The 14698-nt window shown below is 41.3% G+C and overlaps 1 protein-coding gene across 3 annotated transcripts in view; it reads left to right on the forward strand.

Moving 5' to 3' along the window:
• Nucleotides 1-14698, forward strand: part of GRHL2 (grainyhead like transcription factor 2) — a 176513-nt gene that overhangs the window by 47312 nt on the left and 114503 nt on the right. For all 3 annotated transcript variants that reach the window (XM_024251472.3, XM_054518706.2, XM_054518705.2), the window contains exons 2-3: nucleotides 3851-4046; nucleotides 13273-13340. In XM_024251472.3, the coding sequence (XP_024107240.1) occupies nucleotides 3851-4046; nucleotides 13273-13340 (264 nt within the window). The remainder of the gene's footprint in view (nucleotides 1-3850; nucleotides 4047-13272; nucleotides 13341-14698) is intronic.

The raw sequence follows: 14698 nt of genomic DNA on the forward strand, positions 1-14698 counted from the left end.
CTGTGCCTTCATGGGCAACGACTGAGGTTCCAAATCCTCTATTTTACTCTCCAAGTGGAGGCTGCAGACCAGGCACCCAGGGTGGCCCCAACTAATCAATTGTGGGGGGCCAGTGACACTGTCACAGCCAGGGCCTACCACCTCTGCTACCTTCTTAGTTCTTCCTGGAGGCCTCATTATAGAACCTCAGGAGTCCACCAGCATTTCCTGTCTCCAAATCCAACCCTGCATATTTAGAAGTTTTCTACATGGAAATGCTATTTTATCATTAGATTAAATATGTAAATTTTTCTAACGGACTCTCCAAAATAAATACGAATGTGCTCCTTTTGTAAGAAAATCCCATTATTCTGCACTACCAAAGTATCCTTCACTTTAAAAAGCATTTCCCACATCTCGCCATCTCAGCATTGACCAGCACATTCCTACCTATGCTTCAGCTTTGTTTAGAAATGTTGGCCCGCTTCTTTGTCCTTTCATTAGGTTAGTCCCCTCTGTCGTGTGCCTTCACAACACCACCCATGTCCTTTCTCACACGCATGGCCCTGTAATAGTGATATTCTCTCTCTCTGGCAGGTGCATGGGGTAAGGAACAGTATGTCATGTGCCACTCCATCCTTAACAACCAGCACAATGTCTGGCAACTATTGGGCTCTCAATAAATATTTAAAGAATATTGTTGAATGAACAACTTCAACTTCCCTTCAATTAATGATTATCTTTAAGACTTTTAAATTATACTAAACTTTACCAAAAATTGATGTATCCACAAATTTTATGGGAACATAAAACTGTGCAGTGATAGTCATACCTGTTATTTGCAAAGTACTATGCAGTTTGCAGAATCCTATTTTATCAATTATTTTATTTGATCTTCATAAGCACATTGTAAGGTAAGTAGGCACTGAACTATTTAAGAAAGTGAACGTTAGACATTACCCAGCTCCTCACCACTGTAAATGGTGAACAAATACTTACTTCTAAGGCCTATGCTACTCCATGTCACCACAGTGCCTAACAGTATGGTAGTAAGCCTGCCAACCAGGGTGTTTTCTCATGTATTCCAAGAAGCCTGATTATACCCTTGTAATCTAACTCATTTGTAATTGAGTCAATGTTCTCTCTTTCCTTCCAATCAGTTTCACCAAACCACTGGCTCAAAGAGCCTGATTCAGAGGCCTAGCGACCAGAACTCCACTCTGCTAAACATGCATTTCCCATCTGCCCCACCCCAAACATATCTTACCAATGTCAGTGTCTTTTTTTCTGACCTTACACCAAAGCATGCATCATGACAGCACACAAAGGGCCCTTGACACACTCTTTGTTGTGAGTTCACTCCAGTTCTCCATCACAAAGTGAGCTGAGGAATCATCTACCATTAGGAGATCCCATAGGAGTGTCAGCAAAAATAGACCTCTTTTTTTAAGCCTTTCTTTTTTTATTTTCTATTTTATTTTATTTCTATATTTTTCATTTCAATAGCTTTAGGGGTACAGGTGGTTTTTGGTTACATGAATGCATTGTATAGTGATGAAGTCTGGGCTTTTAATGCACGTGTCACCTGAATAGTGTACATTGTACCAATGTTTATTATATCACTCTGTTTGCCTTTGCATACCCATAGCTGCTTAGCTCCCACTTATAAGTGAGAACATGTGGTATTTGTTTTTTGTTGTTGTCGTTCCTGGGTTACTTCACTTAGGATAGTGGCCTCCAGTTCCATCACAGTTGCTGCAAAAGACCTTATTTCATTCTTTTTTAATGGCTGAGTACTATTTCATTGTGTGTGTGTGTGTACACCACGTTTTCTTTAACCACTCATCAATTGATGGGTACATAGGTTTTTTCCGTATCTTTGCAATTGTGAATTGTGCTGTAATAAACATACGAGTGGAGGTGTCTTTTTAATATAATGACTTATTTTCCTTAGGGTACATACCTAGCAATGGGATTGCTGGAAAGAATGGTAGATCTACTTTTGGTTCTTTGAAAAATCTCCATACTGTTTTCCATAGAGATTGTACTAATATACATTCCTATCAACAGTATATAACTGTTCCCTTTCCCATGCATCTGCACCAACATATGTTGGTTCTTGGCAAACGGGGACCTCTTTTATGACTGCATGATCATCAGAAGTCCTTGGCAGTTGCATTTCTATTGATTGATGTTGTTGTTGCCTTTGCCAGCCTTGTCACATGTCCCTGCCGTGTTACGATGTGCTGACATAGGTGTTACTGAAATACAATGTCTCATTGTTCCATGTGGGTTCCATTTCAATGAACAAACATATGAGAGCTAGGAGAGAAGTGACCAAACCTCTGCAGGCTCTGTTATTTGATAGCCGAGCACCCAGCATGGGGAGATGCTGAGGACTATCATGGTCTTTGGGTACTTGAGTCATCATACTCACCTGAAGACATTGCCTTGTTTGTCAATTGCTGCTTTATGCAAGGCTGGCTTGGTTAGGATTGATTGATTCCCACCCATTTCTGTTTCTACTGTAAATTCCCTGTATAGATTCCCTCACTTTCCATGATGGTCTTTGTAGCTTGTAGCTTTTATTATCACCTAAATATTGTAGAATTCTGTAGCAGCACAGGCTCTACAATAGAGTCCATCTCATTACTACTGTTCCATATCATTTTGCACAGCATTACCTGTAATACATTGTGTTTGCAAAGTAGCTTACATTGCCTTTTACATTGAGACATGGGTTGGTCTATAATTTGCTAGTAATTTCAAGTATAGATTAAACTAGATAAAACAGTTTTCAATAATCATTAGTATATTGATTACATTTAATGTCTTGCACATATTTATAATGAGAACTCAGAGAATTAAATGAAACCTGCTCTCTCTTAGGGTTCCATTCTTGCATTCATTAATAAAGAATAATTAGGCCAGGCATGGTGGCACATGCCTGTAATCCTTGCACTCTGGGAGGCCCAGGCAGAGGGATCACCTGAGGTCAGGAGTTTGAGACCGGTCATCTCTACTAGAAATACAAAAATTAGCCAAGCATGGTGGCAGGCGCCTGTAATCCCACTTACTTGGGAGGCTGAGATGGAGAATCCTTGAACCTGGGAAGCAGAGGTTTCAGTGAGCTGAGATTGTGCCATTGCACTCCAACCTGGACAACAAGAGTGAAACTAAGTCTCAGAAAAAAAAAAAAAAAGAATAAATAAATAAAATTACTTGGCCCCTAGAATGACTGGATACTGAGCTCTGAGTTTGAAGAGGACCAATTGTTATAGTCAATTTTGTGCTGCTATAACAGAATACCTGACCCTGGGTAGAAATTTATTGGCTCACAATTCTGGAGGCCGGGAAGTCCAGGATCAAGGGGCAGCATCTGACCAAGGACTTCTCGCAGCATCATCTTATGGGGAAAGATGGAAGAGTAAAGAGAGAGCAAGATGGAAAGAGAGCAAGAGGGGGTGAAGCTATTTCAGTCACAATGAACCCACTCCTTTGATAATGGCATTAATCCATTCATGACCTAAACACCTCTTAAAGATGAGTGGGCTCAACACCACGTGGAAGCCCTACCTTCCAATACCATCACAATGTTGACTAAATTTTAACTTAGGTTTTGGAGGTGATGAACATTCAAACCATAATACCAGCTTATACTACTGGTACTACTTTTTAAAGACTTATTACTTCTCATAACAGTAAAAAAAAAATCAATAGTTGTCACTTTAACTTTAAACTTCTTCCCTTCCTTCTCTCCCATTCTGGGGAAATAAAAATTAATGCTTGTAGTCATGTAATGTGTATATTATTAGGGATAAAAAATTTGCTCTCTCTGAAAATGAACCTCACATTTCTCTTGTTTTTACAGTAATAAAAGACTAGTGGCCTTAGTGCCCATGCCCAGCGACCCTCCATTCAATACCCGAAGAGCCTACACCAGTGAGGATGAAGCCTGGAAGTCATACTTGGAGAATCCCCTGACAGCGGCCACCAAGGCCATGATGAGCATTAATGGTGATGAGGACAGTGCTGCTGCCCTCGGCCTGCTTTATGACTACTACAAGGTAGGTCCCCAGCCTCCACTTTTCTCTTCTTCCTGCTCCAGGACAACCCTTTGCTGGTGGGAAGAAGGAACAGATTCTTTGTCCCAGGCCAGGGAACTAATAGCATTTCCAAACTCAATATAGAATACAGCCTCTTACTGTTCTCATTGCCCCCTACTTCCCCATCTACAGAGCTCAACTCTGTCACCCACCCAGAGGAAGTGCTCATTTTGGGATAGTATTTTTTGTGTTCTTTGTTCACATGCATAAATATTTGCATATTATTCTTATCATATTACAAATACTTCCTTGTTACCATGTTTACTTTAGGATTATTATTTTTGCTGAAAGAAGTATATTACATTGTGTGGCTTTATTAGTCCATTTTCACACTGCTGATAAAGACATACCGGAGACTGAGAAGAAAAGGAGGTTTAATTGGACTTACAGTTCCACATGGCTGGGGAGGCCTCAGAATCATGGTGGGAGGCAAAAGGCACTTCTTACATGGCAGTGGAAACAGAAAATGAAGAAGACGCAAAAGTGGAAACCCCTGATAAAACCATCAGATCTTGTGAGACTTATTCGCTATCACAAGAACAGTATGGGGGAAACTGCTCCCATGATTCAAATTATCTCCCACAACCCTCCCATGACACATGGGAATTATGGGAGTACAATTCAAGATGAGATTTGGGTGAGGACACAGAGCCAAACCATATCAGTGGCTGTACCATAATTTAGTTATTGCTCGGTGGTTGAACATTTAGGTTGCCTCTAGATTTTTCTATTTATAAGAAACATTCAGGTTTCTAGATTTTTCAGTTATATAAGGAACATTCCAATGAACACTTTTGTAGAAGACTTTTGCAGCAATTTCAATACCTAATTTGGTTACAACCCTAACTTTCTCCGTTTGTTTTGATGAGTAGTAAATTTTTATTTTGAAAAACTCTTAAGGCAAAATAAATGTAATGCACTTACATTTCAAAAATTTACTTGCCATATACTACCTATAAAATAGGAGTATTTCAGGAAATCAAACAAAAAACAATGATTTTTCTCAAGCATAAACAACTATGCCTGGTATGACCTGCTCCTTTTGAATTATTGAAGTGTAAAAAATTGACAAGTATTTACTGAATGAGATTTATTGCCTGCCTTGATTGTAAACACCTTTGGCTGATGCTGGGAATTGGCACAAATGTGAGGATGGCTGTGTTTATTTTGCTGGTTGGGCACAATGAACTCTTATTAACTCTTATTTTAGAATAAGAACTGAATCCCACCTTCCCTTCTCCCTCCGTCATGGAAAAACCAGAGGTTTCGGCAAAATCATGCAGGAGAGATAATTTCCCTTTTAGTAACCTTCGGTCTCTGCTTCCTGTTTCCTTTCTGCTTCCTACTTCTTGTTAACTTCCAGCAGCCTCCATTTTGCAAGCTATTGTCTCCTGTCTCTCCCCTAAAATAGTTCTCATGCTTTCAAAAGACCTCCCACCACCACCTCTGGCATTGCCACCACACCTACTCTTCTGCCAGAGTTTTCTAAAATTACACATTCCTTTTCCAACTTCTTTCCCATTAAAACACTCAAGAGGGATTCCTTGTTGGGGAGATGATTGAAAACAAAGCGAGGCTTTATCTAAGATGGAGAGTGAGGTATGAGTGGCAGGTGCAAGTGACCGACAGGTAGGACCATCCAGGGTATTTTAAATAAGGGTATTGCTGACTCAAATAAATGCATCCTTTATAGTTAGGAAGTGCTGGAGAAATATACGAAGGGCTTTCTATTGGTCTAGGCTTTCTCCAGTCTAGGCTGACTTTCCCACTTATCAAGAGAGCCAGCATTGGCAGATTGTGACCACCCTCTTATGAAGGCATAAAACTCCCAGCAGGATTCCTGACATAGCAAGAAGGACCTTAGCTTGGGGGGACTTGGGCTCCAGATGAAAGGTTGCTTTAAGGCCTAAACTACATTGCATGTAACTAAGGCTATTTTCTCTACAGTGAAGGGGAATTCCTGAAAAAAAAAAAAAAAAAAAGTCTGAAAACCAAAATGATTTCATGGTAGGCTTTTTCTTCTTCTTCTTTTCTGGCTGTGGTTGTTTTATAGTTTTCATTCTTTCTGATTGAGGATCTCATTTGAGAAATGCAAGGATAAATTCTAAATGTTACAAATTGAAAATTTTAAAAACGTATTGAGGATAGTTGGGAAGCACAGAACTCATCAAATTAGGCTGCTTCGTGTACTGGGCCACTTCTTGAGGGCTTAACTGTTTTTGGTCTCATCCTTAGAAAGAAATTGAAAAGTAATTTTCTTCTATGATGGAAAGAATAGTCAAAACTTGACAGTTGTATTGATCTTCAAAATCTATAAATATATCTTTAAAGTGACCCTGATTTGATTATTCAGATCATTACAACTTCTCTTTTTAACTTTTTTTTTTTTTTGTGAGATGGAGTCTTTCTCTGTCACCAGGCTGGAGTGCAGTGGCACGATCTCGGCTCACTGCAACCTCCACCTCCTGGGTTCAAGCGATTCTCCTGCATTAGCCTCCCAAATACCTGGGATTACAGGCATGCTCCACCATGACCAGCTAATTTTTGTATTTTTAGTAGAGACAGGGTTTCACCATACTGGCCAGGATGGTCTTGATCTCTTGACCTCGCGATCCGCCCTCCTCAACCTCCCAAAATGCTGGGATTACAGGTGTGAGCCACCGTGCCCAGCCTGTTTGAAACTTTTATGATGTTAAATTAATATGTCAGTTAATAGTTTTCAAAAGGCTTTGAAGAAATATATTGATTATATTTAGGAGAAATATGTTGATCTTATTCTTTAAAATATAGATTTTATTATGTTATTGTGAAGTGGATATAATTTCATATATCTGTATTTGATGGCAAATCTTTTTTTGTGTTAGTAAGAAACAGAAGCATATCCTGAAACAAACATAATTAGTAATTTTTTTTTTTTAGACAGAGTCTCACTCTGTTGCCCAGGCTGAAGTGCAGTGGCATGATCTCAGCTCACTGTAACCTCCATCTCCTGAGTTCAAACAATTTTCCTGCCTCAGCCTCCCAAGTAGCTGGGACTAAGACATGCATCACCGCAACCGGCTAATTTTTGTGTGTGTATTTTTAGTAGACAGGATTTTGCACATGTTGGCCAGGCTGCTCTTGAACTGCTGGCTTCAAGTGATCCACCCACCTTGACCTTCCAAAGTGCTGGGATTAGGCGTGAGTCACCACGTCCAGTCCATAATTAGTAATTTATGAAGGCAATGTATTTTATTTCCCACAGATGCAGAGGATAATTAAGTATTAGTAAATATGGGTGATTAAGTACTAGTAAATGTGGTACCTAGATTAACTGTCCTCTTATATATTTGCTAGCATTTAAAGGAAAGCTGAAATATTGCTTTCTGTAAATATTCTGAGATACCAGGTAGGGAGTTTACATAAAACTCAAGTTGCAGCCAAGTCTAGAACTCCTTCTGTTGAATTAATATTTCCAAGACTGTGTGGACTACTAGAGTTACATAGCTTCTTTTATTTCACATGAGCTTTGCTATACTTTTGCTTGAAACATTTTAGTGTTTCTGGAAAGAATTGGTCTTGTTTTCAAACACTGTATGTTCAAATGATCATTTTGAAGCCCTTTTCAGTTGCTTGGGTGTTCACAGCTTATATATGTTGGTGTTAAAGTTATAACAAAGTTAAATGTCCCTTGAGGATAGACCTTTTTCTGTAGTCAAGTGAAATGTTAATGAAACAAAGCAGTCTGTTTTTTTGGTTTAAATGCGTGTAAACTCTGGGAAGTTAAATTATTGTAAAACTTGCTGCCGTGTTATCATTTACATTTTATAGACTTTCTATGCCTCTTCAGAGGATGAATTGATTCTATTTTTGTCAAAGAAACCATTTTTCCTCACTCCTGAAGTTGGAGTATATCAGCCCTGAGGAGACAGTCATGGACTCTGTCCACAGGGAGGAGTTCATGAGCTATGCGCAGGCACTCCAGAAATGGTGGTCCCTGTCCTGTGAACGTGGCAAAGGCATACCTTTGCATAATACTTCATAAATTTCAAGGTCTTTTCACCTGCAGTTGATAACTGTCACCACAGGATCATTGCAGTGAAGTCCATCAGGTTTTACATTTTATAGTTCATGCAACTCAGTGGGATTTACCCAAGATCACAGGACAATCCTGTATGTTTCCTAATAGCCATTGTTTTACAATGTCCTCCATTTACAAAATGCCGTTTTTTGAATCTATTTAAAAATTTTAAAAGTATGCATTTGGAGCTTAATAAGCTGCTTACTCATCAAGTGGTGTTTATTTTTTAAAACCCAAATGTATAGAATCTGTCGTAATTTAGAGACTAAAATTCTAGCCCAGTTCTCTATCCAGTTTAAACTACTTACAAATAATAGCTCCAAAGTTGTGTGACCTTTCCATGAATTTCAGGCATGACAGAAATATGTGACAGATTCAATTAGCCAGATATTTAAAAAATGTTTTGACTTACTTTATGTAACTTTATTTTCCTCTTGAAAGAGCTGGTTTATCATCATCTGGTTCCAGCTGTAGTGAAAAATAGGCTTCCCTGGTCAGTTGGTTTCTATCTGTTCTATTGACCAGTACTGCTGGAAACCAGTTTGTTGGTTGATTTGTTTGTCCATCTATCCATCTATCCATCCATCCATCCATCCATCCATCCACCCACCCACACACCCACCCAAAAAATATTCACTAAGTAGCTATAACCTCCCAGCAATGGGGGTAATTACTGGATATCTAAAGGCAGGTGATATTCAGTTCACCACCTCAGAGAGATCACCGACAATCACAGTCCAGGACAAACACAGTGCTATAAACCTATAACCATGGTTTATGGAGGTCAATGCTCTAAAAGGGGTATGTTCCAAGAGCAGTGGGTTGACTGACAACCTCCCAGATAATTCACCAGCTTTCCAGAGGAAGCAATACCTACTCTGCCACAGAGTAGAGGATGATCTGTCACATGCACAGACCAGGACAGAAAGAGAGACAGAGAGTTGGTGAGGGGAGTTCATAACAAGGGTAAGATGCCTAAGATGATTCCTAGATTAATCAAGGCAGAGAGTACAGAATAAAGGCTCTGAGGAGAACAATAATTAAGAGTTGAGTTTGATGTGCCTGCAGGATGTCCAGGTAGGGACATCTAGGACTCAAGGGAAGAGACCAAGTTCAGAGTTCTCAAGTTCTCAGTTTATCTAAAGATGGTTTGTAAAGCCAAAGTTTCAAAAAAGAGCATGGTTCAAAGAAGAGCAAACCCGCAGGTTAATAACCACCTTTATGGTATTGTGCCTAGTACCTTAGACCGAGCACAGCTGTCTGCACAGAGCTCACATCAGGGGCTCTTGGCAACAGTAACATTCACTTCCATGAATCTTTGAGAGTCGCTAACTTGTTTCAGTGTTTGGAATCCCTATTCTTCTATTTCTTTGGTCCTGCCCTTTCCAGGCCATTTTCATTGATCAATTGATTCTTTCAATAATTATTTAGTGAGGGCCTACTACATTCCAGGCACTGAGGACATAACCATGTACAAGGTAGGCATAGAGATTGCCATATCATGGACACAGAAAATTAAAAGGGACTCAAAGTATGGGCACAAGTTAGCCTGGAGAAGGCATGGGTGGTGGTGTGGGTGTAGGAGAGGTGGAGCATGTTCTAGGGAGAGAGGACTTTGTGTGATGGCTCTTTTATGAGAAGGAGCGTATGCGTGGTCGTAGATATAGTTGGCCCAAGTGTGAGAAGAAAAACAGGGGCTGCCTACATTGAGATGGGAGACGTTTTTGAGACTACCTACCTGAGAGTAATGGGAAGCACTGATGGGTTTTAAGTATAATAGCAACATGACAAGATCAGACTGCAGTTTAAGCAGACCACTCTGAGTCTTCCTAATGGATCCAGAAATAATTCACAGTTATGAAATGAAGGAGAGGAGAGACCAGTTAGGAGCTGATTCAGCAGCCCAAGCAAGGGACCCTGGAGGCTGAGCCTGGAGGCTGGTGTCCAGGGGCAGGGGATGGGTTTCAGAGGCACAGGGGACTTTGTGCCACCTGGTTGGAAGGGGAGAGGGTGAGGGATGCTTGATAGTCAAGAAAAATGTTATGGTGCCATAGCACACGAGAAAAGAAGTAAATCATCTGTCCCTGCTTCAGAGGCCATTCCTCATCTGGCCTTTGCTCATCTCTGAGGCCACATCTCCCCCAACTCATTCCTCATGCCGGCCATGCCTTCCTTGTTCTGTCCTGCCCTCTAACCTTTTTATAAGCAGCCCTGGTGGCTAGAAAGCCTTCTCCACCCACCTGAAAAATTCCTACCCATGGCTCAGCCCCTCTGGGGAGCTCCATCCTCTAGGCTTCCAGAGAACCCTGTCAGTAGCACAGTTTTATCTCATATCATGAGGTATTAAATTTTTAAAACACTATAGGAATAACTATATTTTAGGAAAGAAACTAAGTGCTCTCTAGTGGGGTAGGTGAGTCATAAACTCAGGGTATAGCGGCAGGCAGAGCTGGGGAGGCAGTTCTCCTTTTTTCTATATATGTATAGTTTTCCAGTTTATTAAGTTTTTAATCTCAATGCCAGTAGAAATTTTTTTCCCTCTTTTATTATTTATTTTTATTTTTATTTTTAATTATTATACTTTAAGTTCTGGGATACATATGCAGGTCTTTTTTTTAAAAAAATTTGTTATTTCAACTTTTGTTTTAGATTTGGGGGTATGTGTGCAGGCTTGTTACATGGATATATTGTGTGACACTGAGGTTTGGGATACAACTGTGCCCAGCACCCAGGTAGTGAGCATAGGACCCAAAAGGCAGTTTTTCAGCCCTTGCCCTGCATCCCCACCTTAGTAGTCCCGTGTCTGTTGTTCCCATCTTTATGTCAATGTGGACCCAATGTTTAGCTCCCATTTATAAGTCAGAACACGTGGTATTTGGTTTTCTGTTCCTGCATTTATTCGCTTAGGATTATGGCCTCCAGCTCCACCCATCTTGCTGCAAAGGACATGATTTCATTCTATTTTTATGGCTGTGGGATCTCCTTAAATACTTACTTCTTCCTTAATGCCTTTAAAAGCATTGTCATAAAAGATATATAACATAAAATTTACCATTTTAACCATTATTAAGTGTCCAGTTCTGTGGCATTAAGTACATTCACATTGTTGTGCAAATATCGCCACCATCTATCTTCAGAGCCTTTTCATTTTCCCAAACAGAAAACGCTGTACTCCTTAAACAATAATTCCTTTCTTATCCTCCTACCTGCGAGTCCTCTGTGTTTTACCTTCTGTCTATGAATTTGAGTCTTCTGGGGTACCTCATATAAGTGGAATCATACAATATTTGTCCTTTTGTATCTGGCTTAGTTTTTTAGCGTAGTGTCTTCAGGGTCCCTCCATAGTATAGCATGTACCTTAATTTCATTCTCTGTTAAGGCAGCATAGTATTCCATTGTATGGCCATGTCCCATTTTGTTTTTCCATTCATCTGCTGATAGACGCTTGGGTGGTTTCCTCCTTCAGACTACTGTGAATAGTGCTGCAATGAACACAGGTAGTGAGTATTGAAATTGTATGTTTATCTGTCATCTTCAATAGATGATGAGAACTATCATTTATCTCATTTCTATGCAGTGTTTAGCAATGCCTGGTATAGTTTACACTCTGAAAGTTAACATGAATGATTTACAATTGATTTATTTTATTTTTTATTAACAAATATAAAGTACCAGACACTCCAAGTGCTTAGAAAATTAAATTAACTCATGTAATTTTACTAAAAACCTGTGAGATAAGGGACTATTGTTATGCCCATTTTTCAGATGAGGAAAGTGGGACAGAGTTTACTGAGTGGTAGAGATGAGATTTGAACCCAGGCAAGCAGGCTCTAGGTCTGGACTCCTGGCCACCCTGCTCTGTCCCCACCCTAAGCCAGGTATCTGGACTTGTGTACATATTCAGGTAAGTGGAAATCACAGGAATTGCTAGAGGACTCCAGTAGAGGGATGATTTTCATGAATGTTCTTTCATCTCAAGAAAGCAAAAGCTGCTTTTTGGGTTCAAAGGAGTTTGGCTAGAAGGAAGATCTGGTGACAGAGCAAAAAAAAAAGAAAGAAAAATACACAAACAAAAAATTCAATCAACCAACCCAATTCAAACCTGCTTATTCATGTGTTTGAAAACAACGGCAGAGTAAAGGATCTAGGATGCAGTAGACGATTAGATGATGGTCAGAGACACAGCTGGTGGGATGGCCCTTTTCTCAATGAGCACTTTTTCAATATTTTTCAGGTAATATGTTGGCATTGGGAGTTTTTTTTTTGAGACGGAGTCTCGCTCTGTCGCCCAGGCTAGAGTGCAGTGGCGCGATCTCGGCTCACTGCAAGCTCTGCCTCCCAGGTTCACGCCATTCTCTGGCCTCAGCCTCCTGAGTAGCTGGGACTACAGGTGCCCGCCACCACGCCTGGCTAATTTTTTGTATTTTTAGTAGAGACGAGGTTTCACCGTGTTAGCCAGGATGGTCTCGATCTCCTGACCTCATGATCCGCCTGCCTTGGCCTCCCAAAGGGCATTAGGAGTTTTAAGACAATAATGAATGTGTATTTAGAAACAAAACTGTGGAAGCAAGTCCACAAGCTGTGTAGGAAGGTGGACAAAGGGGGGCCCAGGTATACTGGATGCTTCCCCCAGCTGCTGGCTCAGTACGGCCCCCCCCGTGCCTAAGCACCCCCAACCATGTCAGCACCTAAAGTTCTCATCAGAGGGGAGGGTAGCTCCCTGTTCTTTATGGTGACACTTGTTGTAACTCTGTTATGTTTTCTGTCTGATCAAAGGCACCCAAGTCTAGATTCACCTCTGCTCACATTGCTCCTCTCCCCTCTTCCACTCCCAAGGTGGGGAGTGCATGAGAGGTGCTCGGGTCTAGGGAGAGTCACCTAAGTCAGCAGTGAGCAGCCGAATCGTGTCTGTTGTGGCCATATGTTTATCACCAACCCTTTGTCTCTGGCTCCATAATCATTGTCACTCAGGCTACTCGCCTTTAACATCTCCTGATGATAGCAACTTTTCCACCATTTCCTGGAGAACATTCCGTTTTGGTTTCTTTGCTTATGCTGGTGTCCAGCTCTGAACATGGTCATGGTTGCATCTGTGTACGTCTGACTGATGGTTGGTGATGTTTCCAGGTTCCTCGAGACAAGAGGCTGCTGTCTGTAAGCAAAGCAAGTGACAGCCAAGAAGACCAGGAGAAAAGGTAAAGGAATTTGCCTGGCCCCCAAAATAACTCTATGTTTTCTAAAAACAATGTTATTAAGCTGTATGTTTTGTTCGTGAGAAGAGATGGGGTCAAGAAGCTTAGTATCGTCTATCTGTCTTTTGAGTCTGGACCAATGCTAGATCTCTCAATGAGGAGAGCAAATTGCATGTTTGGTTATGCATCCAAAGGGTCTCTCCACCCTCTTCAGATACCCCCTTCCAAGGAGGCTTAAAATCCTGAGTCAGAGGTGAGATGCTGGTAAGACAGCCCATTGCTGGGATTAACTTTTCTGATCAATCCTATGGCATTATAACTGCAATTAGGCCCCTCAGGAAGTGAGACACTTGAAGGATTGCTTTTGATGATCGGTGGAGGGGAAAGAAAGGAGGTTGGGCTGTTTCTCAGCCAAGGGAGGCACAGGTGGAGGTGACTGTAAGGGCTATTGCTGTCAGGGTGAAGGGGCAGGACGGCTGCAGGAGATCACTATGGAACACCCCTTGTCTGCCCTCCTCAATCAAGAACCAGCTGAAAAGCAAGGCACAGTCAGATAAACCGAGATTCAAAAGGGGCAAAAAAATCAAAAGCGGCTTTATTTCTGATGAAGCCAATTGGAGAATGTGACTTGGAATCTGCAGCTTGTAACATTTCAGTCCTGACTTAGGTAAGTGTACCCATTCAGTCCCAGGTATGACTTTGTACCATTTATGGCACAGCAGGGGTGACTGGAGGGAGAGTCCCCTCTCTTTGGCCAGGATGATCCAGAAAAAGAGACAGGACCAGAAGGGACTGAATCACCCTGCTCAGCTACTTCTTTCAAACTCATCCACTTCTTTTTTTTTTTTAAGACGGAGTCTTGCTCTGTCACCAGGCTGGAGTGTAGTGGCACCATCTTGGCTCACCGTAATCTCCGCTTCCCAGGTTCAAGCTATTCTCCTGCCTCAGCCTCCTGAGTAGCTGGGACTACAGATGCGCATGACCATGCCCGGCTAATTTTTTGTATTTTGGTAGAGACAGAGTTTCACTATATTGGCCAGGATGGGCTCGATCTCCTGACCTCGTGATCCGCCCGCCTCAGCCTCCCAAAGTGCTGGGATTACAGGCATGAGCCACCGCGCCCAGCCCAAACTCATACACTTCTTTCAAACTCACCCATCAATAAATCTCTTCCCCTGCAGTGGGATGGAGAGAAGCCATAGTGTTTTTCTATTGGAGGTTCTTCCATATGGAAATAAAATCCCCTACTAGCACATGTGTCAGAATCTGACCTGGCCTTGATAGGAACTGCTTGTGACAGTAGTCTTCTGTGATTAGCAGCAGGGGCCTGTCCACCAACCAGCAGCCCTGTGCTGTGCAGC

Source organism: Pongo abelii, chromosome 7, assembly GCF_028885655.2.
Source record: "Pongo abelii isolate AG06213 chromosome 7, NHGRI_mPonAbe1-v2.0_pri, whole genome shotgun sequence".
Taxonomy (NCBI): domain Eukaryota; kingdom Metazoa; phylum Chordata; class Mammalia; order Primates; family Hominidae; genus Pongo; species Pongo abelii.